This window comes from Camelina sativa, chromosome 16 (assembly GCF_000633955.1).
Source record: "Camelina sativa cultivar DH55 chromosome 16, Cs, whole genome shotgun sequence".
In the NCBI taxonomy this organism is placed as follows: Eukaryota; Viridiplantae; Streptophyta; class Magnoliopsida; order Brassicales; family Brassicaceae; genus Camelina; species Camelina sativa.
The window spans coordinates 28,124,780-28,150,970 of NC_025700.1; the positions used below are offsets into that span (position 1 = coordinate 28,124,780).

The window sequence follows — 26,191 nt, forward strand, 5'->3', positions numbered from 1 at the left end:
TATCTGTCATTGTAAATGGAAGATACAGTAGAGAGAACAGAGACTCCCACAAATTTCATTTTTTTTTTTTTTGCTTATGTGTAATCTCAATAGATCGAGTTTGATATCTCTGTTAGTAAAAAAAAAAAAAAAAGTATCTGATGATGATTCGGGTATTTATGTTTCCAGAAACAGAGGAGATCATGATGCTCACAAACGCAAATGCCGGAGGAGGAGATGACAACAGAAGTATCCAAGGAGGACATTTTGTTGATTGGCCTAGAGTTGAATATAAGTTATACATACATATGCATCAGTCTGCCTTGTTTCTTTTGCTTTTGCTTGGTAGTATGCCTTTGTCGTCGTGTTCCATATCTCTGAGGTTTTCAGAGAACAATGAGACACTCGTGTCTCCTAGTAAGCTCTTTGAGATGGGTCTCTTCAGATCCAGGGTTCCAGAACAGAATCGTTGGTATCTAGGAATTTGGTTTACAAAATTCCCCAGCAAAGTAGTTTGGGTTGCTAATAGAGACGATCCTCTCTCCAGTCCCACTGGAATCTTCAACATCTCAAATTCGGAGCTGGTCCTCTTCGATAGTTTCGGTGTTGTATGGAAGAGGAACTTGGAGAACCTTGTCAATAAGGAATCCTCGGTGGTGGCAGAGCTTCTCGATAACGGCAATTTCGTGGTAAAAGATCCAACCGGGTTGTTATTGTGGCAGAGCTTTGATTCTCCCACTGACACTTTACTCCCTGGAATGATACTTCATGATCATGACACAAGCATACAATCCTGGAAAAGCTCACAAGATCCGTCCAGTGGAGACTTCAGATACTTGATCACAAATCTTCAAGAAGGTTTCATTCTTCTTGGCGATGGAATTTACGCGACACGTATCTTTCCGATCAAAACAGTACCTTCCACTACGAATGCCACCTTCCCTGCAATGTTAAGAATGGAGGAAGATGGAGTCGTCCGGCTCCTCGTCTGGCGAGGAAAATGGGAAGTGGACTGGACTTCTCCAGCTGAGGACGATTGTGATACGTACAAAGCCTGTGATGGTGATAATAAGTTCTGCAACATAGTAAACCTTAACCCCATGTGTAACTGTATCAAAGAATTTGAGCCAAGTGACCATCATTCTGGAAAGCATTGCGTGAGAAAGACAAAACTGAGTTGCCTTGAGAAAGAGTTTGCCAAGATGACAAATATGAAGCTTCCAGAGTTTGGAGAGCAAATGATCCACACGATTGCAGTTGTACGGCGTTTGCAAACGTGGACACGCAAAATGGCATGTCAGATTGCATGATGTGGTCAGATTCTGAGCCGTTAATTGATGTTCGCAGTTACAATGGCGGCGACAAGGGGCAAGATCTATATATAAAGATAGCCGTGCCTGCAGATTTCGGTTAGTTATATATTTTTCTACAAATAATAATAAGTCGTCTAGATATGCCTTTATTAATAATTACTCTATTCAATATTATTTTGTTTCGCGCGCAAGGAAATAAGAATATGAGTGAAACCACCATCGGGTTGATTGCTGGAGGAGCCAGCACATTGCTTCTCATCTTCATCGTGCTTCTCTTATTCAAAAAAAGAATAAGAAAGATGATGGCAAGAACAATTGGTATTTTTTTTATTTATTTATTCTCTGTTGAATCTTATATAATATTCTTTTTCAATACATCTTGTTCGATCGTAGACACTAATTTTTTATTTGTTTTTTTTGTGTTCATGTCTCATAACGAAAAACAGTGTGTCAACGTGAAAATCCAACCATGGAGATGATAAGCATAACCGAGGAATGGCAATCAAAAGCCATGGATTTTGAAGTCATTTCCCAAGCCACCAACTTCTTCTCTGACTCCAACAAGATTGGAGAAGGTGGTTTTGGTAACGTTTACAAGGTATGTATTCATGATCATCTTATATGAAATACTCTTTTCATTGTAAAAAGCACTCTGACCATTGGCTAGATTCAGATTGTGTTTTTTAACGAGAGATGTGGTGACACTGACAGGGTCGGTTACTTAACGGGTTAGAGGTTGCTGTCAAGAGGATTATTAGTATGACACCTGAGGGGATCGAAAACTTTGACAACGAGGTGAGACTCATTGGGCTAGTTCAGCATATAAACATCATCCGACTCATTGGTTTTTTCTCTGACGAAAACGAGAGGATCCTAGTATATGAGCACCTGGAAAACCTAGGACTCAACTCGTGCATTTTCGGTTAGTATAGTGCGGGCCTCTCTTTTCTCGGAAGCTATATATATATATATAGTTCAAGAGTTAAAGTGTATATATATCTGTACATTTGACTTGGTTTTGATCTTTTTCATAGACACAACCCGAAGCTCTTCTTTAAACTGGCAAAAGAGATTCGACATTGCCATTGGTATTGCTCGAGGGCTTTCATACCTTCACCAAGATTCCCGATTCAAGATAATCCACCTTGACCTGAAACCAAGCAATATCTTGCTTGGTGTAGACATGATCCCAAAGATCTCCGATTTTGGGATGGCAAAGACACTGGCAAGGGACGAGACAGAAGCTATTGCCACGGGCGGGGGCGGAACTTTGTAAGCAACTATACTACCACCGTATCTTCATTCATTATTTTCATAAACTGTGACAGCTAAATATATCGTTATGCATGCAGTGGTTACATGCCGCCCGAATACTTGAGAAACAATATATACTCTGTGAAATACGATGTTTTCAGCTTTGGGGTCTTGCTTCTTGAGATTCTCAGTGGAAAGAGAAACAGTAGGTTCCCTGCCCTGAACGACGGAGAAACTCTTCTAAGCTACGTAAGCTTGTAATTAACAACCAAATTCTACCTTTTAATTTGTCGTTTCTAAAAATAAACACTTATATATATAATTTAATTACATTTTTACACACAGATATGGAGTAACTGGAGCGAAGGAAAGGGGCTAGAGATCGTCGATCCGGCCATTACATCTTCATCAGAATTTCGACCAGATCAAGTTCTAAGGTGCATACAGATTGGTCTCTTGTGCGTTCAACAACTTGCACAAGACAGACCGACTATGTGGTTGGTGGTTCTCATGCTAGAAAGTGAAACAGTTGATATCGATATGCCTAAATCCCCCGGTGACACTAGTTCATCCTCGAGGGAACATCTAGATGATGAATCTTACAGCGTTTGTCAAATGACCATGTCGACCATGAACGGTCGGTAATAACTTACTTCCAGAAATTCGACAAGGATTCTAAGTTTTATAACATCTCGTTTTCGAACAAAAAGTTATCTTTGTAAAACTCAAATCTCTCAAGTTCATTCGGCAAATTCTATATAAGTTACTCATTAAATTATTGAACTACAAATTCTTGTTGTTGAGCCTCCTTTGTGCTTCATCCATGGAAGCTGTTCCATTTAATTAACGCTACATTTCAAAGTCAAGTCGCTTAATTTACTGGGAGATTGATCATGGAATAAATTTACTGGTTATATTTACATAACACAAATATATAACATGATCAGCTAACTTTACATAGATTCTCTCCATAGTTTTGCAGCCCGTCTCCATTGAGCTATTTAGTGAGTAGTTTAGTAATAAAAACAGATTAAATATAATCTAAATAGTCCAATTATGCTTTAGGATCGATCGTGAGATTAGATGTTTTAGAATTATTAAGGATCTTGGGCGTGTCAATTGGTGATTGGCTGGAAAAAAAAAAGGGGGAAAATGTTTTCTTTTTCTTCCCTCGGCGAAATCGGAAGAAATCTACAACACTTGGGACTTCATCTCACCTGCGATCTTCTTCTAAGGTTTTTTTTTTTTTCTTTTTATATTGAATCTAATGAAATCAAATTGACGGATATGGTGTTTAATTTGTTTGATATATGATGAAAATTCAAATCTTATTATCAGGATCCGACATGATGACGAACCCAAACCCGACCATTGATTGAAAGCAGCTTCGCCGGTAACAAAATCTTGACTTTAATCAATCTCACAAGACAAAAGATGTTTATCGATTTCGGATTTTAAAGCCGTTCACGTGCAGAACTTGATTTAGTATTTATCACAATCAAATAGATCAAACAGCGAAAGACATTTTAGTTGGTTATAGTTTTTGTTTTTTCTTTCTCAAAATTAATTGTAAATGGCATCTCTTGTAAATATAACAAACAAATCAAGGTTAATAAAGGTCATTTGCCTGACTTTTTTAAGTGTTGTTTTAGGAAAGATGGAATATGGATGTGTTGATATCTAAGCGGCATGGAATCGGAAGCGGGTACCTGGAAGCGGGTACGTTTGGAAACGCTGAACGTATTTTATGAAAAATATTGGAATCGGGTACGTTTAAAAACGCTGAAGCGTATTTTATGAAAAATATTGGAATCGGGTACGCTTTGGAAGCGTATAATTTAAATATATAAATATATATATATATATATATATATATATATATATGTGGTTAATAATAATAATATATAGTCTAAAACATATAATTTTATGTATTTAAATTACTATGTACAAGATTAGAATCAAAATTCTAATAGAAAAAGGTCTTACGTTTAAAAAATAAGTTTAAAGGTTATACTTTTTTTTTTAAATGTAAGTTAGTATGAGAATTAGTTGTTTAAAAATAATTGTATTTTTGATATTTAAAAGAAAAAACACAAAACAAGAAACGTAAAAAAAAAAAAAAAAGTAAATTGGTAAAAAAAAACACAAATGGGCCTCGCTTGANGGGGGAAAATGTTTTCTTTTTCTTCCCTCGGCGAAATCGGAAGAAATCTACAACACTTGGGACTTCATCTCACCTGCGATCTTCTTCTAAGGTTTTTTTTTTTTTCTTTTTATATTGAATCTAATGAAATCAAATTGACGGATATGGTGTTTAATTTGTTTGATATATGATGAAAATTCAAATCTTATTATCAGGATCCGACATGATGACGAACCCAAACCCGACCATTGATTGAAAGCAGCTTCGCCGGTAACAAAATCTTGACTTTAATCAATCTCACAAGACAAAAGATGTTTATCGATTTCGGATTTTAAAGCCGTTCACGTGCAGAACTTGATTTAGTATTTATCACAATCAAATAGATCAAACAGCGAAAGACATTTTAGTTGGTTATAGTTTTTGTTTTTTCTTTCTCAAAATTAATTGTAAATGGCATCTCTTGTAAATATAACAAACAAATCAAGGTTAATAAAGGTCATTTGCCTGACTTTTTTAAGTGTTGTTTTAGGAAAGATGGAATATGGATGTGTTGATATCTAAGCGGCATGGAATCGGAAGCGGGTACCTGGAAGCGGGTACGTTTGGAAACGCTGAACGTATTTTATGAAAAATATTGGAATCGGGTACGTTTAAAAACGCTGAAGCGTATTTTATGAAAAATATTGGAATCGGGTACGCTTTGGAAGCGTATAATTTAAATATATAAATATATATATATATATATATATATATATATNAACAAAAAGTTATCTTTGTAAAACTCAAATCTCTCAAGTTCATTCGGCAAATTCTATATAAGTTACTCATTAAATTATTGAACTACAAATTCTTGTTGTTGAGCCTCCTTTGTGCTTCATCCATGGAAGCTGTTCCATTTAATTAACGCTACATTTCAAAGTCAAGTCGCTTAATTTACTGGGAGATTGATCATGGAATAAATTTACTGGTTATATTTACATAACACAAATATATAACATGATCAGCTAACTTTACATAGATTCTCTCCATAGTTTTGCAGCCCGTCTCCATTGAGCTATTTAGTGAGTAGTTTAGTAATAAAAACAGATTAAATATAATCTAAATAGTCCAATTATGCTTTAGGATCGATCGTGAGATTAGATGTTTTAGAATTATTAAGGATCTTGGGCGTGTCAATTGGTGATTGGCTGGAAAAAAAAAAGGGGGAAAATGTTTTCTTTTTCTTCCCTCGGCGAAATCGGAAGAAATCTACAACACTTGGGACTTCATCTCACCTGCGATCTTCTTCTAAGGTTTTTTTTTTTTTCTTTTTATATTGAATCTAATGAAATCAAATTGACGGATATGGTGTTTAATTTGTTTGATATATGATGAAAATTCAAATCTTATTATCAGGATCCGACATGATGACGAACCCAAACCCGACCATTGATTGAAAGCAGCTTCGCCGGTAACAAAATCTTGACTTTAATCAATCTCACAAGACAAAAGATGTTTATCGATTTCGGATTTTAAAGCCGTTCACGTGCAGAACTTGATTTAGTATTTATCACAATCAAATAGATCAAACAGCGAAAGACATTTTAGTTGGTTATAGTTTTTGTTTTTTCTTTCTCAAAATTAATTGTAAATGGCATCTCTTGTAAATATAACAAACAAATCAAGGTTAATAAAGGTCATTTGCCTGACTTTTTTAAGTGTTGTTTTAGGAAAGATGGAATATGGATGTGTTGATATCTAAGCGGCATGGAATCGGAAGCGGGTACCTGGAAGCGGGTACGTTTGGAAACGCTGAACGTATTTTATGAAAAATATTGGAATCGGGTACGTTTAAAAACGCTGAAGCGTATTTTATGAAAAATATTGGAATCGGGTACGCTTTGGAAGCGTATAATTTAAATATATAAATATATATATATATATATATATATATATATGTGGTTAATAATAATAATATATAGTCTAAAACATATAATTTTATGTATTTAAATTACTATGTACAAGATTAGAATCAAAATTCTAATAGAAAAAGGTCTTACGTTTAAAAAATAAGTTTAAAGGTTATACTTTTTTTTTTAAATGTAAGTTAGTATGAGAATTAGTTGTTTAAAAATAATTGTATTTTTGATATTTAAAAAAAAAAACACAAAACAAGAAACGTAAAAAGAAAAAAAAAAGTAAATTGGTAAAAAAAAACACAAATGGGCCTCGCTTGATCCCAAGAAGAAATAAAAGACAAAAAAATCTGAAGGCACGTGGACGAAGAATAAATCATCTTCTTCCTTTGTCTGGTTTATGAAACAACAACCTCAACGACGAAGAAACCATTTACGATTCCGATTTATAATCAATCACGCTTCCATCACCCAATCGAACGATTCTAAAACGTTTCCAATCGCCTTTTTTGGGAATCGCGATTCCCTTGCGCTTCCTAGCGATTCTGACCGCTTCCAATTCCGATTTCGGAGCGAGAATCGGAGCTTCACCGACGATTCCGTGCAAGGTAGGTTGATATAGTAGTAATATAGCAACATTTATGTATTATTCTGGGTAATATCCCAAATAAATTATGATGATTTCATCAATTCTTCACAAAAAAAAAGAAACATTTGTGCAACGATTACTTAAAGCAAATGGCTCATACAAAGCCAAAGCTGCCATTGGAACAAAACAACAACAAACATAAACAAATATATTGCATATAAACATAAAAGACATGAGCAATGATCCCATGCACTTCCAACAGGGTCATCTTTTGTTTGATCGCGTATACTAACACTCACCAATAGCAAAGGCTTTGCAGTAGCTCATTTGCGATTGCGGCATTGACAATTAAGTTTCGTGGCGTTGCGTGCGTCTCTATTTATACAGCTTCCGAATTTAAACCTGTATGACCTACACAATAATTCACATATTTTGGGCTTTTTATCTTCTTTCTTTTTTTGGTCACCGGGAGTTTTTTTTTCTTCGTGCATATCTTTACAGTACGTCTCGTTATGAAGATTAAGTGTGCGACCATCTTTTAGATTTTTAGCCTCTAGTTTTGATATTCCTGGAATCGTGTTAAGTCAACAAGTTATAAAATATTAATAATATGAAATCTATTACTTAAATAAATATTTCAGTTTTGTTTAGGTTTGAATATAGAACATACTCTGTCATTTTCATTCAAAAGAAATTTGGGTTTGGATTTTTGTTTTTTTTTTTCTTTTCTTTCTTGCATTTAACAATGGCAAAATATATATATATTTTTTTAAAAGGGTAAACAAATAATCGAAACATATCTGAGACTCATATTATGTTTATGACCTGTTATTATCGTCAACGTGAAGATCATCACAAAAGTGATCAAGCGAAGAAGCAGACTTTTAATCTTGGCCATCTTTCTTATCTTTCTTCCTTAATTCCACTCTTCTTTTTTCTTTTTTGGATGGAAGGTTTTATGATTGTATTGTATAATCATCAGACTGCTATATATATAGTGAGCTTTTATTTTTATTTTTGGAAAAAGGAAAAGAAACATTGTCCTTAAAACATGGAAGAGTTACGAAGAAGGATAAAATATACTAACCTGATGACCACATATTATTTGCTAATTTTTTAGTAAATAGAAAAAACAGAGTTTGGAAAAGTATTAACGTTTACGGTAACAAAAATTTAAAACCACAACCTATAATACCTTTTATTACCATACATTTCGGGAGCGATCAGATCAGTTTCGTTTCGATTCTATGTGGTTTCGGCTAAGAGAACATGACATTTGAAGACGTTCAACTATATTGAATGCAGTATGGAAATGGACACAAATTATTTAATCAGATTTTTTCTTATTTTTCTCCTCGAAAATTGATTTATTTCTTACACTAAAGCAAAAAGCTAAAAAAAAACATATGTTATTTTATAAAGCATATCAATTGAAAGCATGTAACAAACACTAGAGTGTACAATTAGATTGTGTATGATATGAGTATATATCTATGTTGAAAGAAGTTTAACATGTTTTTATCAGGAGTATAAGTGTATTTGATACTTGGGTCATATGGTTTTAAAGTATAGGTTAAGTCATTATTAACTTAAACTATAGTCTTAGATGTTGTATATAGTATACAGCTTGTACATGAAGTTCATTAATGAGAATACAAAGATATTTTTCAATCTCTCTCTTCAGCTTGACGTTTCTCTCTCTTGTTCTTCATCATTTATGAGATTCTGTTACAAGAATCTTGTTAGTTTTCATGTGGTATATATTAGGCATTGCATTTGTACACATTTACGATCAACCAAAAAAATCGACCAAAGAGAAATATTAATATACAAATATTCGACCCACATAAAAGCATGCGGATCTTATTTTGTTAAAAATAATCATTCTCTTATTTTATACTAATAAGGACTTCGCATAAATAATTCACTTTAATATATATATAATTGACTTTTTCCATTTATTATCACTCAAACACACTATAATTATAATTGTAACTCCTCTAATTAAATTATTTTAGAAATGTAAGTTATATCCTTGAAATGTAAGTTATATCCTTGAAATGTTTATTTATAGGCTATAAATAAACTTTCTACATCATCATCCACCAAATTAAAATTTGTAACTCTCTCTTACCTCCAATTTTTTTGTTTGAGAATTTGTATACTCATCATTATATTTAGTTCTTGTGATCCAAAATATAATTATATAAAGATCTTTATAATATTTCTTTAATTCAAAATTTTGTAATTTAATGATTTTCTATATAAAAACAATTGATATTCCATTTCCAAAATTTTACTACAAAGAGGAAATCATTAGAATTTAACCTAGCAATATAGCTTAAATTAAGGTGAATATAAAAGAGATTAAAAATTAAATTATTAGGATTTTTAATTGCATTTCATATGATTTTATAGGAAATATATTTAATTGATACTTTAAAATTGTTTTGCAATTTAATTATTAAATGTTTTAGGTAAATTTTGAATATCATAATAAACTTCTATGATTTGAATTAATAAAGTGTATTATTGACATTTAGGAACTTTGTTTGTTATATATGTATTTTTAATAGAAATTTCAAAAATACATCTTTTTCAATACCACTTTCAAAAATACCATTTTAAAAAACTTTATTAAAAAACATTTCTCAGAAAATTCTATTATTACATAAACTACAATAAATTAACATAACTAACACAAGTTACACAACATTAAATCCAAAATTAAATATTTCACTTCTCCGTCCACTGAGTAAACTAATCAAACCTCTCTCTCTCTCTCTATTTGGCGGAGAAAAAGTCGCCGATCCGACTGTGTAAAATGATGAGCCATGGTGGTGGTGGTGGCGGCGGAGGAGGAGACGCTGAACGTATGTTAGCTCAAGCAGAGAAGCTACTCTTAAGCGGAGACTTAAACGGTTCAAAAACCTATGCGATCCGCGCATGCGAAGCCGATCACTCACTCGTAGACCACGCCGAACTAATCCTCGCCGTCGCCGATACTTTAATCGCCGGAGAATCAAGAATCAGAGGAACAGCCTCCGAACTTCCCGACTGGTACGCCGTGCTCCGTCTCGTTCGTCTGACTCACAACCCGGAACTCGTCGCGACTCAGTACAGCAGACTCGCCGTGTTGCTTAACCCGGGTCGGAATCGGTTCCCGTACTCTGAGAAAGCTTTTAGGTTGATCTCTGATGCTTGGTATGTTCTCTCTGATCCTTCTAGAAAGGCATTGTATGATAGGGAACTCCATCTGAGTCAATTTGGGAACCTCGGTCAATTAGGGTTTCAGCTTTTCAATCAATCCCCTCCTCCTCCTCAACATCAATCGCAACCGCCTCAGCATCAGAACCAAACGTTGTCGTTTCAGAACCAGCAGTTACCATTTCAGCTTCACCAACCACCTTTTGCTCAGCCTGTACAGACTCAGTCACAGCAGCAGCAAAGGTCTCAATTTGATCAGCAGTTATTGCAGGAGCAACAACAAGCATCTTGGAGGCAACAGTTTGGTCAAGAGCAAAGTAGTGATTGGAAAAGACCAGTAGAGGAGGAGGAAGAGAGGTTGATTAATTTGAACAATGCAACTGATAGGGTTCTTCAATCTAGTCGTCGTTTTGCTGAGCCGGACCGGCCGCCTAGTAGATCTTCTTCTCATAGGACTCCTTCGACTGATTTGACATGGGCTTCATCTAAGCCTACTCCAACATCTGACTCTGTACACCATTCTGATTCTGTCCCGTGGCAATCCAATGAGCCGGCTAGGCAGTATCNCAATCGGTTCCCGTACTCTGATCAAGCTTTTAGGTTGATCTCTGATGCTTGGTATGTTCTCTCTGATCCTTCTAGAAAGGCATTGTATGATAGGGAACTGCATCTGAGTCAATTTGGGAACCTCGGTCAATTAGGGTTTCAGCTTTTCAATCAATCCCCTCCTCCTCCTCCTCCTCCTCAACATCAATCGCAATCGCCTCAGCATCAGAACCAAACGTTGTCGTTTCAGAACCAGCAGTTACCATTTCAGCTTCATCAACCACATTTTGCTCAGCCTGTACAGCAACAGCAAAGGTCTCAGTTTGATCAGCAGTTATTGCAGGAGCAACAACAAGCATCTTGGAGGCAACAGTTTGGTCAAGAGCAAAGTAGTGATTGGAAAAGACCAGTAGAGGAGGAGGAAGAGAGGTTGATTAATTTGAACAATGCAACTGATAGGGTTCAGTCTAGTCGTCGTTTTGCTGAGCCGGAGCGACCGCCTAGTAGATCTTCTTCTCATAGGACTCCTTCCACTGATTTGACATGGGCTTCATCTAAGCCTACTCCAACATCTGACTCTGTACACCATTCTGACTCTGTCCCGTGGCAATCCAGTGAGCCGGCTAGGCAGTATCAGTCATCTAGTAGGTCTAGTGAAGCTTCTCATCTCTCGCTGCTTCCTTCTGTTTCAGACTCACCTCATGCATCTCAGCCAACTCGCTCGATTCAGTCGCATGCAGTCTCTAAACCGCAGCCAGTTTCTAAACCACATCCGCCAGTCCCAATGTCTCAGCCTCCATCGACCTCTAAGCCATTCCCTATGTCTCAGTCACCACAGACCTCTAATCCGTTCCCTGTGTATCACTCATCACCAAAGTCTAAGCCTTTGCCGGTTTCTCAGTCATTACAAAAGTCTACTAAGCCATTGCCGCTCTCTCAGTCATCACAAAACTCTAACCAGTTCCCGGTGTCTCAGTCATCATCAAAGTCTATGCCATTCCCTGTGTCTCAGCCACTACCTACCTCTAACCCATTTCCGGTGTCTCAGCCAGCACCAAACTCTAAACCAATCTCCATGTCTCAACCATTATCGACTGCTAGACCTTTCCAAGCATCTCAGTCACCACCGGTCTCTAAGCAATTTCCTATATCTCAGCCACCTCCGGCCTCTAAGCAATTTCCTATATCTCAGCCACCTCCGACCTCCAAGGCATTCCCGGTATCTCAGCCACCACCAGCCTCTAAGCCATTCCCAATATCACAGCCACCCAATACCTTTAATCCAGTGCCAGTATCTCAGCCACCCACGACCTCTAAGCCATTTTCCATGTCTCAGCCAGCACCAGCCTCTAAGCCGTTCCCAACATCACAGCCACCCAATACCTCTAAGCCAATGCCAGTATCTCAGCCACCAACAACCTCTAAGCCGTTGCCAGTGTCTCAGCCACCTGCAGCCTCTAGTTCTCTCTCTCCACTGCCTTCTGTCTTCGATTCAACTCAATCATTCGAGCCACCTCCAGTCTCTACTACTCCCTCTCCGGTTCCAGCAGCCTCTACTATTCCATCTCCACCACCGCCTGCGCCAGTCTCTCAGCCAACTCGGGGTTTTAACCAAACCCAACCTACAGAACATACTCCAAAGAGCGGGGCTGCAAGACACAATTCCGAGCCGGAGGTTCCGAGTTTCTGGACGACTTGTCCGTACTGCTACGTGCTTTATGAGTATCCCGTCATTTACGAGGAAAGCGTGCTTAAATGCCAAACTAAGAGCTGCAGGAGAGCTTACCAAGCGGTGAAGGTTCCTTCTCCACCGCCAGTTTCCGAAGAAGATAGCTACTATTGCTGTTGGGGTTTCTATCCAGTAGGATTCTCAGAAGTTACTAAAGTCCCAGTCAGTGGTTTACAGTCTAAAATTCCAGTCTGTGATTTACCTAAATCAGCACCCAAAAAACCATCTCCAAAGGTATATTATTATGACGATGAAGATGTTGATGATGATTCATACATAGATTCGGATCTTAGTGACGACGATGATGATGATGATGATTGGCTGATGAATGGAACAAAAAGGAAGAAAAATGTAAAGCAAAGTAAAGCTAAAGCTTCAACCAAAACAAAACGTCGAAAAGCAATTGAGTAAAAAAAAATCAGGTAGGGAACAGAAAGAGAACAACTTTCATGTAAGGCTCTCTCTCTCTCTTCTTTATTTCTGGCTCTGTTTGTTGTACTTTTAGTTGTAGTAGCTTCTATTTTTATGTAGTGTAGGGTAAAATTGCTTTGCTTCCGCAGTTTCCATGTTCTGTTTAGGCTCTGCTGCGGTCGGATCGGTCTTAGTGATTCGAGGTTAAGCTTAGAAACAACGTTTGTAACTTGTAATGATGTTCTGGTGCCTCTTTTTGGATTAATGTAGTATCATCCTTTTTTTGGAAAGACGGTGGAGTTTCATCATTTTGATCAGTTTAGGATTTTGAAAAAAATACTCACTCTCTCGTTTTGTTCACTTGCCTCCTCTTGTTACTATACTTAGGTATAAATTTTGGTATATGGCAGATCAGAGTTGTATAGTACTGTAGTAAGTATTTTTCATTATGAGTTTGAATATGTCGAGTGTATCATAACGGAGTTAATTTACCATCAATGGGTATAAAAGTGACTATAATTTATAAATAATAAATTAAAACCTTGCATTTTAGTAAACCTACCTTTGATATGTGTGGGAAACGACGAGTCGACGATAGCATCAAATTCTCATAAATTTGTTGGGCTAAATAGTCCATTCGATCCACAGTCCAATACAAAATGGGTATATATAGTTTCAGTTATGTAGTGGAACAACAAATATCAAAGTGAACCGGTTTGAAGAACCAAGCTTAGATGTGAACACAAATATGATTGTGTCGTATTTAAACCATCATAATGATCATATATACTACTAATCATTAATTCGCCATCACCTACAAATCTGTGATTCTGTAGGTGCATGAAGATCCAAGTGGACACCCTAACCAGTATTAGATCATTTAATTTATCAATATTAAAAGTTAGTAAAAATTAAAACCATCTTAATGATCAGATAAGTATATCATTAATTCGTCATCACCTACAAAACAACAGAATCAAATTGGATATGCAACTAAAGGGACCCCATTTACCAAAATGTCAGACCTAATCATGACCACATTTAATATATTAATTACAAAATATTTACTTCATCACTAACAATTATTGCAAACCATTCAATGGCTGTTTCAGTGTCCACGTTATCATCTGCAATTTACACTCCTTAATTATTGCGTGTCACTAGTACTAATTTAATACGCAAATCTTTCTTAATCTTCTTTTCACTTGCACTAAATAAACCTTTACAAAATACTAAATACAAACCTTTATAAAATTGACAAAGGAGTATATTGTTTTTATAAACCTTTACTACAAAACAAACCTTTATAAAATTGACAACAAAAGAAAACTCAAAAAAAAGTAGTAATTATTTTATTGTAATTAAACACATTTTCATAGAAATCTCTTTTTTTTTTTCACTAGAAAGATTATATTGATTGATAAAAGAGTTCGGAAAGATTACAAATCACAAGAGAAAAGACGAGAGTGAAATTACAGAGACACAAGGATCTATCCATAACCTATAACTAGAAGAGGAAAGGAATTTACAGATACAATGCTTAAATCAAAAACATCTTGTCTCGAGACTGATTTAGCTCTCGAAAAACCATAAGGACTTCCCGCATACCAAAAGATGATAACGGGCTTCAACACAGATGGCCATAATGAGAGAATGGAATTTGATTTTCTCCGCAAAAGATGCATCTTTCTCTGTAATTGCTTTGTCAAGAGTCTCCCGGGATGTAACCGTAAGATAAACGAGACCCACTTGAACCTTTCAACACCACAACGACCAAGTAATTAAGCTTAAACAAAGCTTAATACTAGATGAACTAATTCAAACATAACCAAAGCTCAACCTCAAACTAACAAAGAGAAATAGTTGAGGAAGAGAAACTTAGCCCAAACGAGGGAGACTACAGCCCAAACAAGAGAGGCTACTAAACCTGAGCTCTAATGATACCAGATCTTAAACAATAACAATCTGATCAGAGCAAACAGGAGACACAAGAAGGAGAGAGGAGAGGCAAACGAAATACCAAGATAAAGGAGAGTCAGAGATCCAATGATGCATAGATTTGTCAATGAAGGAAGGAAGAAAAGCCGTCGCAGGAGGAAACAAGGATCTCCACTGTCGCGTATTCTCAACCAAAGTGAACCAGCGAATAGATCTGAGCCTCCACTCCGTGAATAGCGAACAGAAACGGCAACCCGAGCTCACCAACAACCCACAGATTCGAAGAATCCGGAAACAAGGACAATATCTCACTAGCTCTCGATCTCAAATCTTCAGATTCACATCGCCAAAATCTCTACGCTTCCTCAACCGTAGAATACAAAGACAAAGGTTAGAAACTAAGCATGAAATTTAAAAGAGGTGACAGACGCCGGTGCTATATGAGCCACCACGCGCCGGTCAAAGGCTTAACGAAGGCTTTGTGCTAAAGGAGGCGGCCAGAGAGAAAACTAGGTCAATCCTTTATTGTTTTATTTTCTTCTTAATTGACAATGATTTTTCATAGAAATCTCTATATGCAGTGAAATTTATTCAGATTCGTAAAATGAGGTAATCAAGTCTAGTTGAGAAAAAAAACTGTAATTAAGTACAACTTAATTAAAGTATACAATAAATACATGTCAATCTTGTTATATTCATTCATTCAACCAGCTGTGGGGAAAAAACTGGACAATTAATCCTTGTCATAACTACACAAAATAAATGAATTGAAGAGATGATCATCTAATAATTGACGCAAATCAATTAATATGATCGGCCTTTAATAACTTTAAAAGAAAGATAATCTTAAGTGATCGTCCAAAAGGACCAAAACAGTAAATATTTGGTGCCAAAATATAAAAATATATTTTTTTTTTTAACAAAATATATATATATATATATATATATAGTTTGGTCCAACTATGCTGCATGCACGCACGAGCCGCTTAACTCTAGCTATGTAAAGTCTTTTTCCTGACCAAAAAACTTTAATTTTGTATAGATAACAGTTATGTAATTGATTGTCAAAAAAAAAAAACATTTATGTAATTAAATAATTCTCAAAAAAATTATTCAAGTGATGAAGAGTCAGTCATGTAACTAAATCTCTTTAGATAAATTGAACACATGAACTCATCAATGACGAAATTTAAAATATATGTCGACATTTTTTACAAAATACGTGAGCTTAGAATTAAACATCAAATAGCTACTGATTTTATGTATGGCTTTTAGCAGAACTTTACTATAAGCAATTTATCTTGTAATATATATATATATGAATAAATCATCTAAGTTTTGCATAATTTATGTATTCATATAGAACGTAAATATCTCTTTATATGAATTAAACAAAATGTTTAAACGTAAAACATCTGGAATTTTCCTAACCTGAGATATGGGTTATTGTGAAACTGAATTTAATTTGAGTTGAAAATTTTAGGTGGTACGTACGTGTAATGAAGGTGAGATGTATTATGTTCAAGCACATTTAAAACACATGTTCCCATTCCCATTTGACGTGATTATTAAATGGCCACTAAATGAACAGCACCAAAGTTTAATTTAATACTAGTAGTATAGTACTAGTATTATTATCACCATTAATTTAATCCCAACTACTCGTAACTTATGGTGATTTTAATTTCTTCGAGATTGATCACTAAACCTGTCATCACATCTGTGATCTGTCCAATAGGAAGAACAAACAAATCTTGGAGACAAGTATAAAGAGACACACAAGAAGTCGGAAAGTCACAACACTACAATAATAATAAACCAAACCAAAAAATGTACTAATAGAGTTCATCAACTTCTAATGGATTTAGTTCCTTCAATGTTTATGCTTGATTCAACCTACGAAGATGGATTACTATTTTCTGATTCTTTCCTTCTTTCTTCGTTTGTATCAAACCAAAACCATGATGTTTGCGATCCGATCACAAACAAAATTGGTGGAAGCAAGAAGAAACGAAGTTTGTGTGATACATATGGCTTGAGTGAAGCCAACAAAAATGATGATGATGATGATGTTCGAGAAAGTAAGAAGATGAAGCATAGAGACATTGAAAGGCAAAGAAGACAAGAAGTTTCATCTCTTTTTAAAAGTCTAAGATCTCTTTTGCCTTTTCAATATATCCAGGTAACTCATCTAGGATATATTTTATTTGATATATATGCTTAAGAACTATTCTATAATTATCTGTATATAGTCCTTTAATTAAATGTTAATCAAGAAAGAATATTTTTATATGTTCGAACACGAGTTATTAGTGTCTTTTGAATTGAAATGGAATATATGTGTGTACAAACTTAGTTTTTGTAAGACAAATGACCAGACCCATTCATATATGACAGGGTAAACGCTCGACATCAGATCACATCTTTCAGGCTGTGAAGTACATCAAAGACTTGCAAAACAAGAACAAAGAACTCAACGAAAAGAGAAACCGGATTAAGAAATCCATATCGGGCACAAATACGACTGTTCCATCTACAGAGGAATGCACCAGTAGTTTATCATCGTCAACAACATCAACATTTTCATTAGGCTGCTCATGTGTAGGAGACAAACACTTTACAGTTATGGTCACACCTTGTTTGGTTGGTGTTGAGATCATCATAAGTTGTTGCCTCGGACGAAACAAGTCTTGTCTCTCGAGTGTTCTTCAAATATTGGCTCAAGAACAAAGGCTCGGTATAGTTAGTTGCCTTTCAACTAGACTGCAACAGAGATTCATGCACACCATTGTTTCTCAGGTAAAATCTATTACTACAATTAGAGAAAAAAGTATATATATATATATATATACATGCAATAATGTTAATAGTTACGTTGGTTTATCATATATAGTTTCTAATAATGTCTATATTTAAACCCAACATTTGTAAAAAATATGATGAACATACTTTTATGAAATTATTATTCGATCAATCATTAAAATTAATATTATTAACTTAAATACAACAATAAATAAAATATTATTCACTTTTGTACAACAATTAGTAGGGTTTGACCATTTCTTGGCTTGATTTTCTAACAAACAAATTGCTATTTGTTTCCTTAATATATATGCAACAAGAAAAAAAAAACAAGTTCCTATTATATACTTATCTCTTATAATTTTTTCCGTAGTTCACATATTTATATTCTTATAAACTACACAATGAATTTGGAGTTGGCCGTAGCAAAAAAAAAAATGAGAATTTGTTAGAAATACCTATTTTGGTATATCTCTTTTTAAAAATAACATTTTCTTTGAACATTTTCATTTTTAATCTCTTTTACATAATTACAATATGTTAATTTTTTTAAAAATGGGTATTTTTGAAAATCACTGTGCTACGAGCTTATACATGACTCTAAGTTCTCATTTTTTCCATTTTGTGTATAGTTAATCAATACTATGGTTTCAAATTTTCAGGTGGAGGATAGCAAACAGATCAATACTTTGGAGCTTAGAGATAAAATAGTGAATATGATGTAGCATACACAAGATGATAAAAAGTTACGTTTCAGAAAGACAAAAAGAAAAAAGTTAATATGGAAAATAACTTTTTCGTGATTTGAAGTTTGGAGTTTTTAATGTATACTTTATATTGTTTGAGTTTTTTTTTTTTTTTTGGAAAAAAAATATTGTTTGAGTTTGTTAAGTGTTTCCGCTTACTGTGAGTGCTTAGAGTTAATATTAAATAATGCTTGTTTTTCTTGGCATTATATAATATTCTTCTGTTTAAATATAATGACGTTTTTTGGTGTTTCTAAAATAAATTTAACAGCAAGTTAGATATTAATTACAATTCAAACAGAAAAATATATTGACGTTTGAATTATATTTATATTTATTTTTAGTTAGTAGTATTACTTTATAGGAAATAAAATTATGACATGTAAGTATAATCTGTTAAATATGGAGGAGTGGTGTGTGGAATACTAAAATCTAGAAAATCATTTTGAAGGGGACGGGGAGTGGTGTGTGGAATACCAATACAAAGATAAGTAATTGTATCATTGACAAAATGAAGTCTCCAATTTTAGAATTCGACACAAATAAAACTTGGGATCTTACCAAACGTGTAACAAAATCTTATGTCCCAAATGGACGAAAGCTCTAGTAAGCTACTATACTAAATGTCGTGGTTACTAACTTACTATAAACCCGAAGGCTATGCAGGTTGAAAGTGTGTACAGAGTCTAAAGTGTAATAACATTTGTAAGTCTTGTAGAAATCTTTTTTCGTTTCTTACATATAATGCCATAGTTATTGTCGAAAAAATTAATTAGCCAAATTTGTTGGAAAACAAAAACAAATAGTTAAAATTATAAAAATGTTAATTTAGTTAGCATGTTGATATTTTCGTTCACTTTTAGTTAATATATCAAAAATATATTTTTTAGATCTACAATAGATTATATCAGAAATAAAAATCATGCAATAGATTTTAAGTTTAATGAGAAATGTCGACAGAAGTATTAGTTCGAGATTTGGTTGTGGAGAATAGATAGACTAGTTAGTAATTGTCTTTTGTCCGAACATGATACGTGGTGTCAAAACATAATATATTCTCTTTCGTAGTCTGTATTTTGAAGTTTTAACAATATATATATATATATATACATATATATATATTTATATATATACCAATAACAATCTCCTTAATGCCACAAAAAAAACAAACAATTTCATTAATCTTCCAGATATCATAAATGAAATGATATGGTATCCACCTAACCCCTTTGTTATAGATTTGGCTAATAACAAAAAAAAAAATGAACACATTAGAGAATAAAATTAACTAAAATAATTAGAATGTAAAGGGAGGCGCAGACCAAAACAAACATGAACGCACGTCCATTGCTTACTTGTTCATAGTCTTCTTTCTTAGTGTCTCTCACGTTGAGACCAATTTTTTTTTTTTCCTTTCAATTTAGTAGGAAAAAAAATTAAAGCCAATGTTTCGTTATATATATGAGATCTTATGCAATAGTAAGACTTGGCTTTTCAGAAACAAAACAATATAGTAGGAGCCTCAATAAAACAGAGTAAGAAATGGATCAAAATTTGTATGGCAAGTGCTTGGTTATTATATCGATGATGGCCATGATCGGAACATCAATGGCCGCATATGCCGGGACCCCATGGCGTACGGCCTCAGCAACTTTTTACGGTGACGAGACCACCAGCGCAACTATGGGTAAAGTTCATATACTTCTACAATCTATTGTATATATAGAACACAATATATGACTCGACTATGGACTCCATTGCTTGTTATTTTTCGTCGTAACATAAAAATACAAACGCGAAGAAACAATAATGGCTTGCTTATATATAATACATAAATCTTTTGAAGAACAAATTAATTAAAATGTATTGAAATTTTTTTTAACATGACCATGATATACATCGATCAGGTGGGGCTTGTGGATATGGTAACCTATGGGACAGTGGCTACGGCGTAACCACCACTGCGTTGAGCACAGCACTGTTCAACGACGGTTACGCATGCGGTCAATGTTTCCAGGTAAGGTGTGTGTCGTCGCCTAACTGCTACTACGGTTCACCAGCCACCGTGGTGACAGCGACCAACATATGTCCACCAAATTATGGCCAAGCCTCCAACAATGGTGGATGGTGTAATCCACCACGAGTCCATTTTGATTTGGCTAAACCAGCTTTCATGAAGATCGCCAATTGGAAGGCTGGAATCGTCCCCGTCTCATACCGCAGGTATAACATCCACTAGACCAATATAGATACGTATACTAAATATATAGTGCGTATATTAATACAATTTCCACTTTTTTTGAAAGAGATGTGTGTATACAAGGCCTAACGTTATATTGATAAAATAGACAGAAAACCTATAAACAATGGTTTATCTAATCATAGTAATTAAATTCAATATATCTATATTCAAATATTTGTAAATTAATGAGATTTTGTTCGAATGCACCATTAATTTGCACATGCTACCTATCTAGAATATATTGATGATTCTACATATATGTACAGAGTGGCATGTAGGAGGAGCGGAGGAATAAGATTCAAATTTGAAGGAAATGGGTATTGGCTACTGGTGTACGTGATGAACGTAGGTGGTGCAGGTGACATCAAGACCATGGCCGTTAAAGGTAGCCGCACAGGCTGGATCAACATGAGCCATAATTGGGGAGCTTCGTACCAAGCTTTCTCTTCTCTATATGGTCAGNTGATTTGGCTAAACCAGCTTTCATGAAGATCGCCAATTGGAAGGCTGGAATCGTCCCCGTCTCATACCGCAGGTATAACATCCACTAGACCAATATAGATACGTATACTAATATATAGTGTGTATATTATTACAATTTCCACTTTTTTTGAAAGAGATGAGTGTATACAAGGGCCTAACGTTGTATTGATAAAATAGACAGAAAACCTATAAACAATGGTTTATCTAATCATAGTAATTAAATTCAATATATATATCTATATTCAAATATTTGTAAATTAATGAGATTTTGTTCGAATGCACCATTAATTTGCACATGCTACCTATCTAGAATATTTTGATGATCCTACATATATGTACAGAGTGGCATGTAGGAGGAGCGGAGGAATAAGGTTCAAATTTGAAGGAAATGGGTATTGGCTACTTGTGTACGTGATGAACGTAGGTGGTGCAGGTGACATCAAGACCATGGCCGTTAAAGGTAGCCGCACAGGCTGGATCAACATGAGCCATAATTGGGGAGCTTCGTACCAAGCTTTCTCTTCTCTATATGGTCAGTCTCTCTCGTTCCGGCTTACCTCTTACACCACTCGTCAGACCATTTACGCTTGGAATGCTGCTCCGGCTAGCTGGAGTGCCGGTAAGACCTACCAGAGCAAGGCTAATTTCTACTGATTTAGGTCATATTCAATACCGAAAAACCGGTTATTTGAATTAACGGTTTTGCTACTTGTTCTTGAGGCAGATCAATCGAGAGATTGATATTTTTATAATTAATAACTCCCTTTGATTATATGGTAGTCGTTAATTCTTGTATATTCATCATTGGTTGAGGAATAATTGTTGATTTTTGTGTGTGTTTAATTTTGCTTGTGTTCTTCATTTTTATTTTAGCATCAAAATTATTGATGGGAATCCCATCATGGGATCATTTGTAATTTTTTATTTTTTTTCTTCTGATAAGAAAATGACTTTGCTAATTCAAGTTCAAGAGTTACACAAAACATTAAAACGTCACCATTTTTTAAATAGAAAAATATTGCTAAAACTTTATTGTATAGATGATGTATTACTTTTATTTTGCATTTCCTCTAATATAAACAATGATTTCACCAATGTTTATATATAGACGTACACTTTACTCAAAACAATATCACGCCGCCTTTAGTTTCATACCCCAAAGACATTAATATAGCATAAAAACATGCAGGGTGATTGGTAACGTAACCAAAGCTGTACAGAAAAACTGTAAGCTTTTACGGAATAGTGCAAAGCTGTAAGAAAAAACTGTACATGAAAGCTGTACAAAAAAACTGAGAGTAAAATTTTTAATAGAATTTTTGGTAAAGTTTTTGTGATTGATAAAAATTTAAAGCTTTACCATTTGTTTACCAATCAAGCCCATTACTTTTCTTTGTTGAAGATGAAATATATATATGTATATATACTTAAAGATATTAATCAAACAAAAGCAAACCTGTCCCTTCAATCCAAAGCCTTCACCAAGCTCTCAAAAAAAGAAACTCATTTCTCATGATCGACTCTTCCTCTACACTTCTTCTTCTCATCTTCTCACCACAACACTCAAACGTGAATAACTCCACCAATATTGAAAATGGCAACAAAAACACTCTATTTTCCCTCTCTTCAACTAATAATAATCGTATTATTCCTATTCCTTCCCTCTCATCTCGAGTGTTCGACTTCTATTACTACTACTACTACTATTCAAGAAGCTCTCAACGAATCTTCAAGGCTTCTCGATCTCATCCTAAGAGACTACACTCTCAACTTCTTCAAGAACCAACATTACTCGATCAAGACCGGCGTTAACCAACGTGTTCATCTCCCATCTAACTACTCCGACATAAAACTTGACGCAGTTAGGTTCCGATGTGGGAGTCTCCGGCGATACGGAGCTCAAATTGAAGAGTTTCATATTGGCGTTGGAGCAATTCTTGAGCCGTGCGGTGAACGTCTTTTGGTTGTGAGACAAAGCTTGGGATCAAACTGGTCTGATATATATTACAAAAACTATGATCTCTCTGGTTATAGACTCGTGTCTCCGGTTCTAGGGCTCTTAGCTTATAACGCTTCAAACGACGTTGTTTTAGGGAATAATGTGAGCAGCTCGTATCAGATAAGTCTCCTCCTAGCCGATGCTAAAGAACCGTCCACGGTTGATTTCGGGAACGTATCTGGACCGTCGACGGTAGAGAGAACGTTTTTGGACAAGCCAATGTGCGCTACTTTCGAGCTCGACGGTAAAGTAACGTTTGCCGGAGAAGTGAAGCCGTTTGTGTGCGCCATTAAAACCAACGGACATTTTGGTTTAGTGGTGAAAGATGATCCAAAATCGAACGGTGGGGGAGAGAAAGAGATGAAGAAGGAGAAGATCAGACGGTGGAGAAAGGTTGTTGGTGGGCTTGTTGGGTCTGTGACGGTGGGGGTGGTGCTTTTAGGGATGGTGGTGGCAGCGGCGGTGGTGACGGCGAAGAAGAGGAGGAGAAGGGCAAAAAGGGAAGAAATGGAGAGAAAAGCTTATGAAGAAGAAGCTCTTAGAGTAGTGTCAATGGTGGGGCATTCTAGGGCTTTTGTTGCTTCTGCTACAAGGACTTCTCCGGGTTACATGGAACATGAATGTGTTCCTAATTAATTAATTATGTATACGTTTGTTTCCTTTTCTTTTGTGGATTTTTTACGTATTTTTTTTTTCTTTTGTAAAAAAGGTTTATATTTATTTAAATATATGTTGTTGGGAGTTTTGAGACATACATAAATATTTCGTTGTGGACAAGTCACATACGGTGATGAATTAGAACTAAGTCACTGATAAACATCATATTACCTATACGTATGTTAAATGAGGCCTAAAGAATTATAATTCTTGATGAACATATGTCCTCTGATCTAATGGTCGTTTTCTATTCTTCTTTCTTTTTTGAAGAGTCACTTTGGAAACGTTAATAATATTACACACGTAAAAAAAATTACGAACACGTACATTTGCACAAGTGTTTGGGCTGTGAGACCTGTACCCCGATGAGAATTTTTTTATATATGTCCAAACACAAAACATTATTTGGCCCATTCATAAGAAACAACTGAGTATGGGATCGTGACATCAGTGTCACTAATATTATCTCATTTTTTCTTTGATTAGTGGTCGCATTATTATAAGCTGAGAGGTAGTTTTCATAGGAAAAGGGACCACAAACTGTTTAAGATGTGAGATGTCTTAAATCTTAGGCTAAGAGAACGACAATTTTGTCCCTCTTTTATTTGTTTCGACCAACTCTGTCTCTGTCCCTCTTTTATTTTATTTCTTTCATTTTTCTATACAAGCGAATATTTTGATTTCATTGCGTAAAACAGAAGGGAATTTGTAAACAAACTACACAACAAAGGAGATAAATGGAAAATTAAACTTTTTCTTTATTGGTGAAGGCGTGTATCTTTCTCTCTTTTTTTTTTCTTTTTTTTTTTTTTTTGCATAGGAATCTGCAAAATCTTTTTATTCCACTTTCCCAACTGAGTGATGGACCAAAAAGAAATGAAAACAAAAGTGACCAAAAGAAAAAAATTGCGTTTTCTTTGGTAGGTCCGAAAGTAAAGATAAAACTGCCTTTAATATTTTCCCACTGAATCTGAAATTAGTTACATGAACGTTCATCATCATTCATCAACATCATATATAACAGGTGCCATTTCAATTTGATCTAAAAGTGTAGACTAGTAGTATTTCAAAATTTTACAATTGCACAATGGAAAGTGAGCAATAGTCCAATTTTTTTTAATAGTCAATATTTCACCGACCAAGCAAAACGCATATACACTTGTTTAGTTTTCCGATTTATTGGAGAATACTGTTATTGAGTTTCGTTTGCCGTCCAAAAAAAAATAAATTTAATAAGACTTTTAATTTATTTATTCCATTCGGTATCTTTTTATCTCAAATCACACTCGATTATAACGAAGAAATATTTAGAAAACTTTGACACAAAAAAGCAAAGAAAAAGAAACGAATTTTTTTTTTAAAAAAAACTGCTACTATGTTTGGTACTTTGGTTCCACAATATGCTGATATACCTTGACGTAAAGTTATGAAAAATTGCACGTTAATAACGTGCTTTACAAAAATTCATATATACTTGTATATGTATATGGATATCAAATGTAAAATGAAAAGCACTTTATTTTCTTGCCGTGACAACGATTTAAGACCTAATAAGTGATTCAACAACTTGAACTTAAAAATTAGTTGAAAATATTGAAAAAGAATGAGGAAAAGAAAAAATATCTTCCCACCTTTAACGACAGGACCGGTAGACACACCTAATCCTCTAACACCCACTTAACAAATAGTAACACCTAATTAATAATACTATTTAATAGCATAACAAATATCATTGTCTATTCATTTAAAATATGAAATAATCAATCATGTGATACAGCTTTGATGCAACATTTCTTAGTCACACAACATTTCTTAGTCAACATTTCTTAGTTCTGAATTAAGCAAATGCAATCGCAGTATTAATATATAGAAAAAGATTTTGCAATTTTTTTTTCAGATAACTAATTGGTTATGCAATTTGTTTTCAGGTAACTTGGTTATCTTAAACTAAATCAAATTAAGACTAGTTGTAAAGATAACAATCTCCATATAGAACAATCTACATACGTATGTGCGTTTGTTTTATTTTAGATTTGAGTCTTTTGATCACTAACATGTGCATGACAAAACTATATAACGATTATTGGTTACGTTATTATATTTTCTGTGTATATAGTTTGATCTATAGAATAATTATAGCTTACGAAAGAAGAATTAGTTAGTTTTATTTCAGAATGATTTAGTGTTATTTCAGAATGATTTAATAACGTAAATCGAAGTATGTTTCTGATAACTAGCGTTTGTCATAACTTTATGTA

The 26,191-nt window shown here is 34.6% G+C and overlaps 7 protein-coding genes and 3 long non-coding RNA genes across 13 annotated transcripts in view; 9 read left to right on the plus strand and 1 right to left on the minus strand.

Moving 5' to 3' along the window:
* LOC104752955 (receptor-like serine/threonine-protein kinase SD1-8) overlaps positions 1-3,289 on the plus strand; it is a 3,774-nt gene extending 485 nt beyond the window's left edge. The window contains exons 2-8 of the mRNA XM_019237994.1: positions 169-1,388; positions 1,485-1,610; positions 1,739-1,890; positions 2,004-2,214; positions 2,327-2,564; positions 2,645-2,795; positions 2,892-3,289. Of these exons, the coding sequence (XP_019093539.1) occupies positions 1,274-1,388; positions 1,485-1,610; positions 1,739-1,890; positions 2,004-2,214; positions 2,327-2,564; positions 2,645-2,795; positions 2,892-3,191 (1,293 nt within the window). The 5' untranslated portion in view covers positions 169-1,273 and the 3' untranslated portion in view covers positions 3,192-3,289. The remainder of the gene's footprint in view (positions 1-168; positions 1,389-1,484; positions 1,611-1,738; positions 1,891-2,003; positions 2,215-2,326; positions 2,565-2,644; positions 2,796-2,891) is intronic.
* On the plus strand, positions 183-1,165 carry LOC109129559 (S-locus-specific glycoprotein BS29-2-like). Its single transcript, XM_019237876.1, has 2 exons — positions 183-1,041; positions 1,131-1,165. The coding sequence occupies exons 1-2, from the start codon at positions 183-185 to the stop codon at positions 1,163-1,165; spliced, it is 894 nt and encodes a 297-aa protein (XP_019093421.1).
* Positions 3,656-4,516, plus strand: LOC104752956. Its single transcript, XR_762038.1, has 3 exons — positions 3,656-3,781; positions 3,885-3,939; positions 4,199-4,516. It is a non-coding gene; the product is annotated as an uncharacterized LOC104752956 (long non-coding RNA).
* Positions 4,715-5,416, plus strand: LOC104752957. The gene is made up of 3 exons (XR_762039.2): positions 4,715-4,801; positions 4,905-4,959; positions 5,219-5,416. It is a non-coding gene; the product is annotated as an uncharacterized LOC104752957 (long non-coding RNA).
* LOC104752958 lies at positions 5,856-6,606 on the plus strand. Its single transcript, XR_762040.2, has 3 exons — positions 5,856-5,981; positions 6,085-6,139; positions 6,399-6,606. It is a non-coding gene; the product is annotated as an uncharacterized LOC104752958 (long non-coding RNA).
* LOC104752959 (pollen-specific leucine-rich repeat extensin-like protein 2) lies at positions 9,894-13,374 on the plus strand. Of its 2 annotated transcripts, none has more exons than XM_010475217.2 (2): positions 9,894-10,938; positions 11,554-13,374. In XM_010475217.2, the coding sequence occupies exons 1-2, from the start codon at positions 9,998-10,000 to the stop codon at positions 13,064-13,066; spliced, it is 2,454 nt and encodes an 817-aa protein (XP_010473519.1). In that variant the 5' UTR covers positions 9,894-9,997; the 3' UTR covers positions 13,067-13,374. The 2 variants fall into 2 exon arrangements, with proteins under 2 accessions (XP_010473519.1, XP_010473521.1); XM_010475219.2 differs by having other exon boundaries at positions 9,894-10,524; positions 11,125-13,374.
* Positions 16,755-18,697, plus strand: LOC104752960 (transcription factor bHLH125-like). The gene is made up of 3 exons (XM_010475220.2): positions 16,755-17,186; positions 17,402-17,803; positions 18,469-18,697. The coding sequence occupies exons 1-3, from the start codon at positions 16,863-16,865 to the stop codon at positions 18,529-18,531; spliced, it is 789 nt and encodes a 262-aa protein (XP_010473522.1). The 5' UTR covers positions 16,755-16,862; the 3' UTR covers positions 18,532-18,697.
* LOC109129560 lies at positions 19,439-19,952 on the minus strand (the record flags this gene model as incomplete). Its single annotated transcript, XM_019237877.1, has 2 exons — positions 19,439-19,444; positions 19,842-19,952. Coding segments are annotated over 2 exons (117 nt in total), but the record flags the coding sequence as incomplete, so codon positions are not given.
* Positions 20,062-22,249, plus strand: LOC104752961 (expansin-A18). Of its 2 annotated transcripts, XM_019238018.1 has the most exons (4): positions 20,062-20,239; positions 20,460-20,775; positions 21,061-21,251; positions 21,810-22,249. In XM_019238018.1, the coding sequence occupies exons 1-4, from the start codon at positions 20,095-20,097 to the stop codon at positions 21,929-21,931; spliced, it is 774 nt and encodes a 257-aa protein (XP_019093563.1). In that variant the 5' UTR covers positions 20,062-20,094; the 3' UTR covers positions 21,932-22,249. The 2 variants fall into 2 exon arrangements, with proteins under 2 accessions (XP_019093563.1, XP_019093564.1); XM_019238019.1 differs by lacking the exon at positions 21,061-21,251 and having other exon boundaries at positions 21,619-22,249.
* On the plus strand, positions 22,735-24,007 carry LOC104752962. 2 transcript variants are annotated; one of them, XM_019237995.1, is made up of 2 exons: positions 22,735-22,874; positions 23,371-24,007. In XM_019237995.1, exons 1-2 carry the CDS (start codon positions 22,790-22,792, stop codon positions 23,910-23,912), a joined length of 627 nt encoding a protein of 208 aa, XP_019093540.1. In that variant the 5' UTR covers positions 22,735-22,789; the 3' UTR covers positions 23,913-24,007. The 2 variants fall into 2 exon arrangements, with proteins under 2 accessions (XP_019093540.1, XP_010473524.1); XM_010475222.2 differs by having other exon boundaries at positions 22,735-23,981.

What these genes read in the sequence shown, in the direction of transcription:
- LOC109129559 (XM_019237876.1), top strand. Translation starts at nt 183, where the DNA reads ATGATGCTCACAAACGCAAATGCCGGAGGAGGAGATGACAACAGAAGT. An exon ending in TACGTACAAAGCCTGTGATG is followed by an intron (nt 1,042 to 1,130) that starts GTGATAATAAGT and finishes CATTCTGGAAAG; the next exon opens with CATTGCGTGAGAAAGACAAA.
- LOC104752959 (XM_010475219.2), top strand. Translation starts at nt 9,998, where the DNA reads ATGATGAGCCATGGTGGTGGTGGTGGCGGCGGAGGAGGAGACGCTGAA. An exon ending in TCGCAACCGCCTCAGCATCA is followed by an intron (nt 10,525 to 11,124) that starts GAACCAAACGTT and finishes TCCTCCTCCTCC; the next exon opens with TCAACATCAATCGCAATCGC.
- LOC104752960 (XM_010475220.2), top strand. Translation starts at nt 16,863, where the DNA reads ATGGATTTAGTTCCTTCAATGTTTATGCTTGATTCAACCTACGAAGAT. An exon ending in TGCCTTTTCAATATATCCAG is followed by an intron (nt 17,187 to 17,401) that starts GTAACTCATCTA and finishes CATATATGACAG; the next exon opens with GGTAAACGCTCGACATCAGA. An exon ending in TGCACACCATTGTTTCTCAG is followed by an intron (nt 17,804 to 18,468) that starts GTAAAATCTATT and finishes TCAAATTTTCAG; the next exon opens with GTGGAGGATAGCAAACAGAT.
- LOC104752961 (XM_019238018.1), top strand. Translation starts at nt 20,095, where the DNA reads ATGGATCAAAATTTGTATGGCAAGTGCTTGGTTATTATATCGATGATG. An exon ending in GACCACCAGCGCAACTATGG is followed by an intron (nt 20,240 to 20,459) that starts GTAAAGTTCATA and finishes TACATCGATCAG; the next exon opens with GTGGGGCTTGTGGATATGGT. An exon ending in GTCCCCGTCTCATACCGCAG is followed by an intron (nt 20,776 to 21,060) that starts GTATAACATCCA and finishes ATATATGTACAG; the next exon opens with AGTGGCATGTAGGAGGAGCG.
- LOC104752962 (XM_010475222.2), top strand. Translation starts at nt 22,872, where the DNA reads ATGGCAACAAAAACACTCTATTTTCCCTCTCTTCAACTAATAATAATC.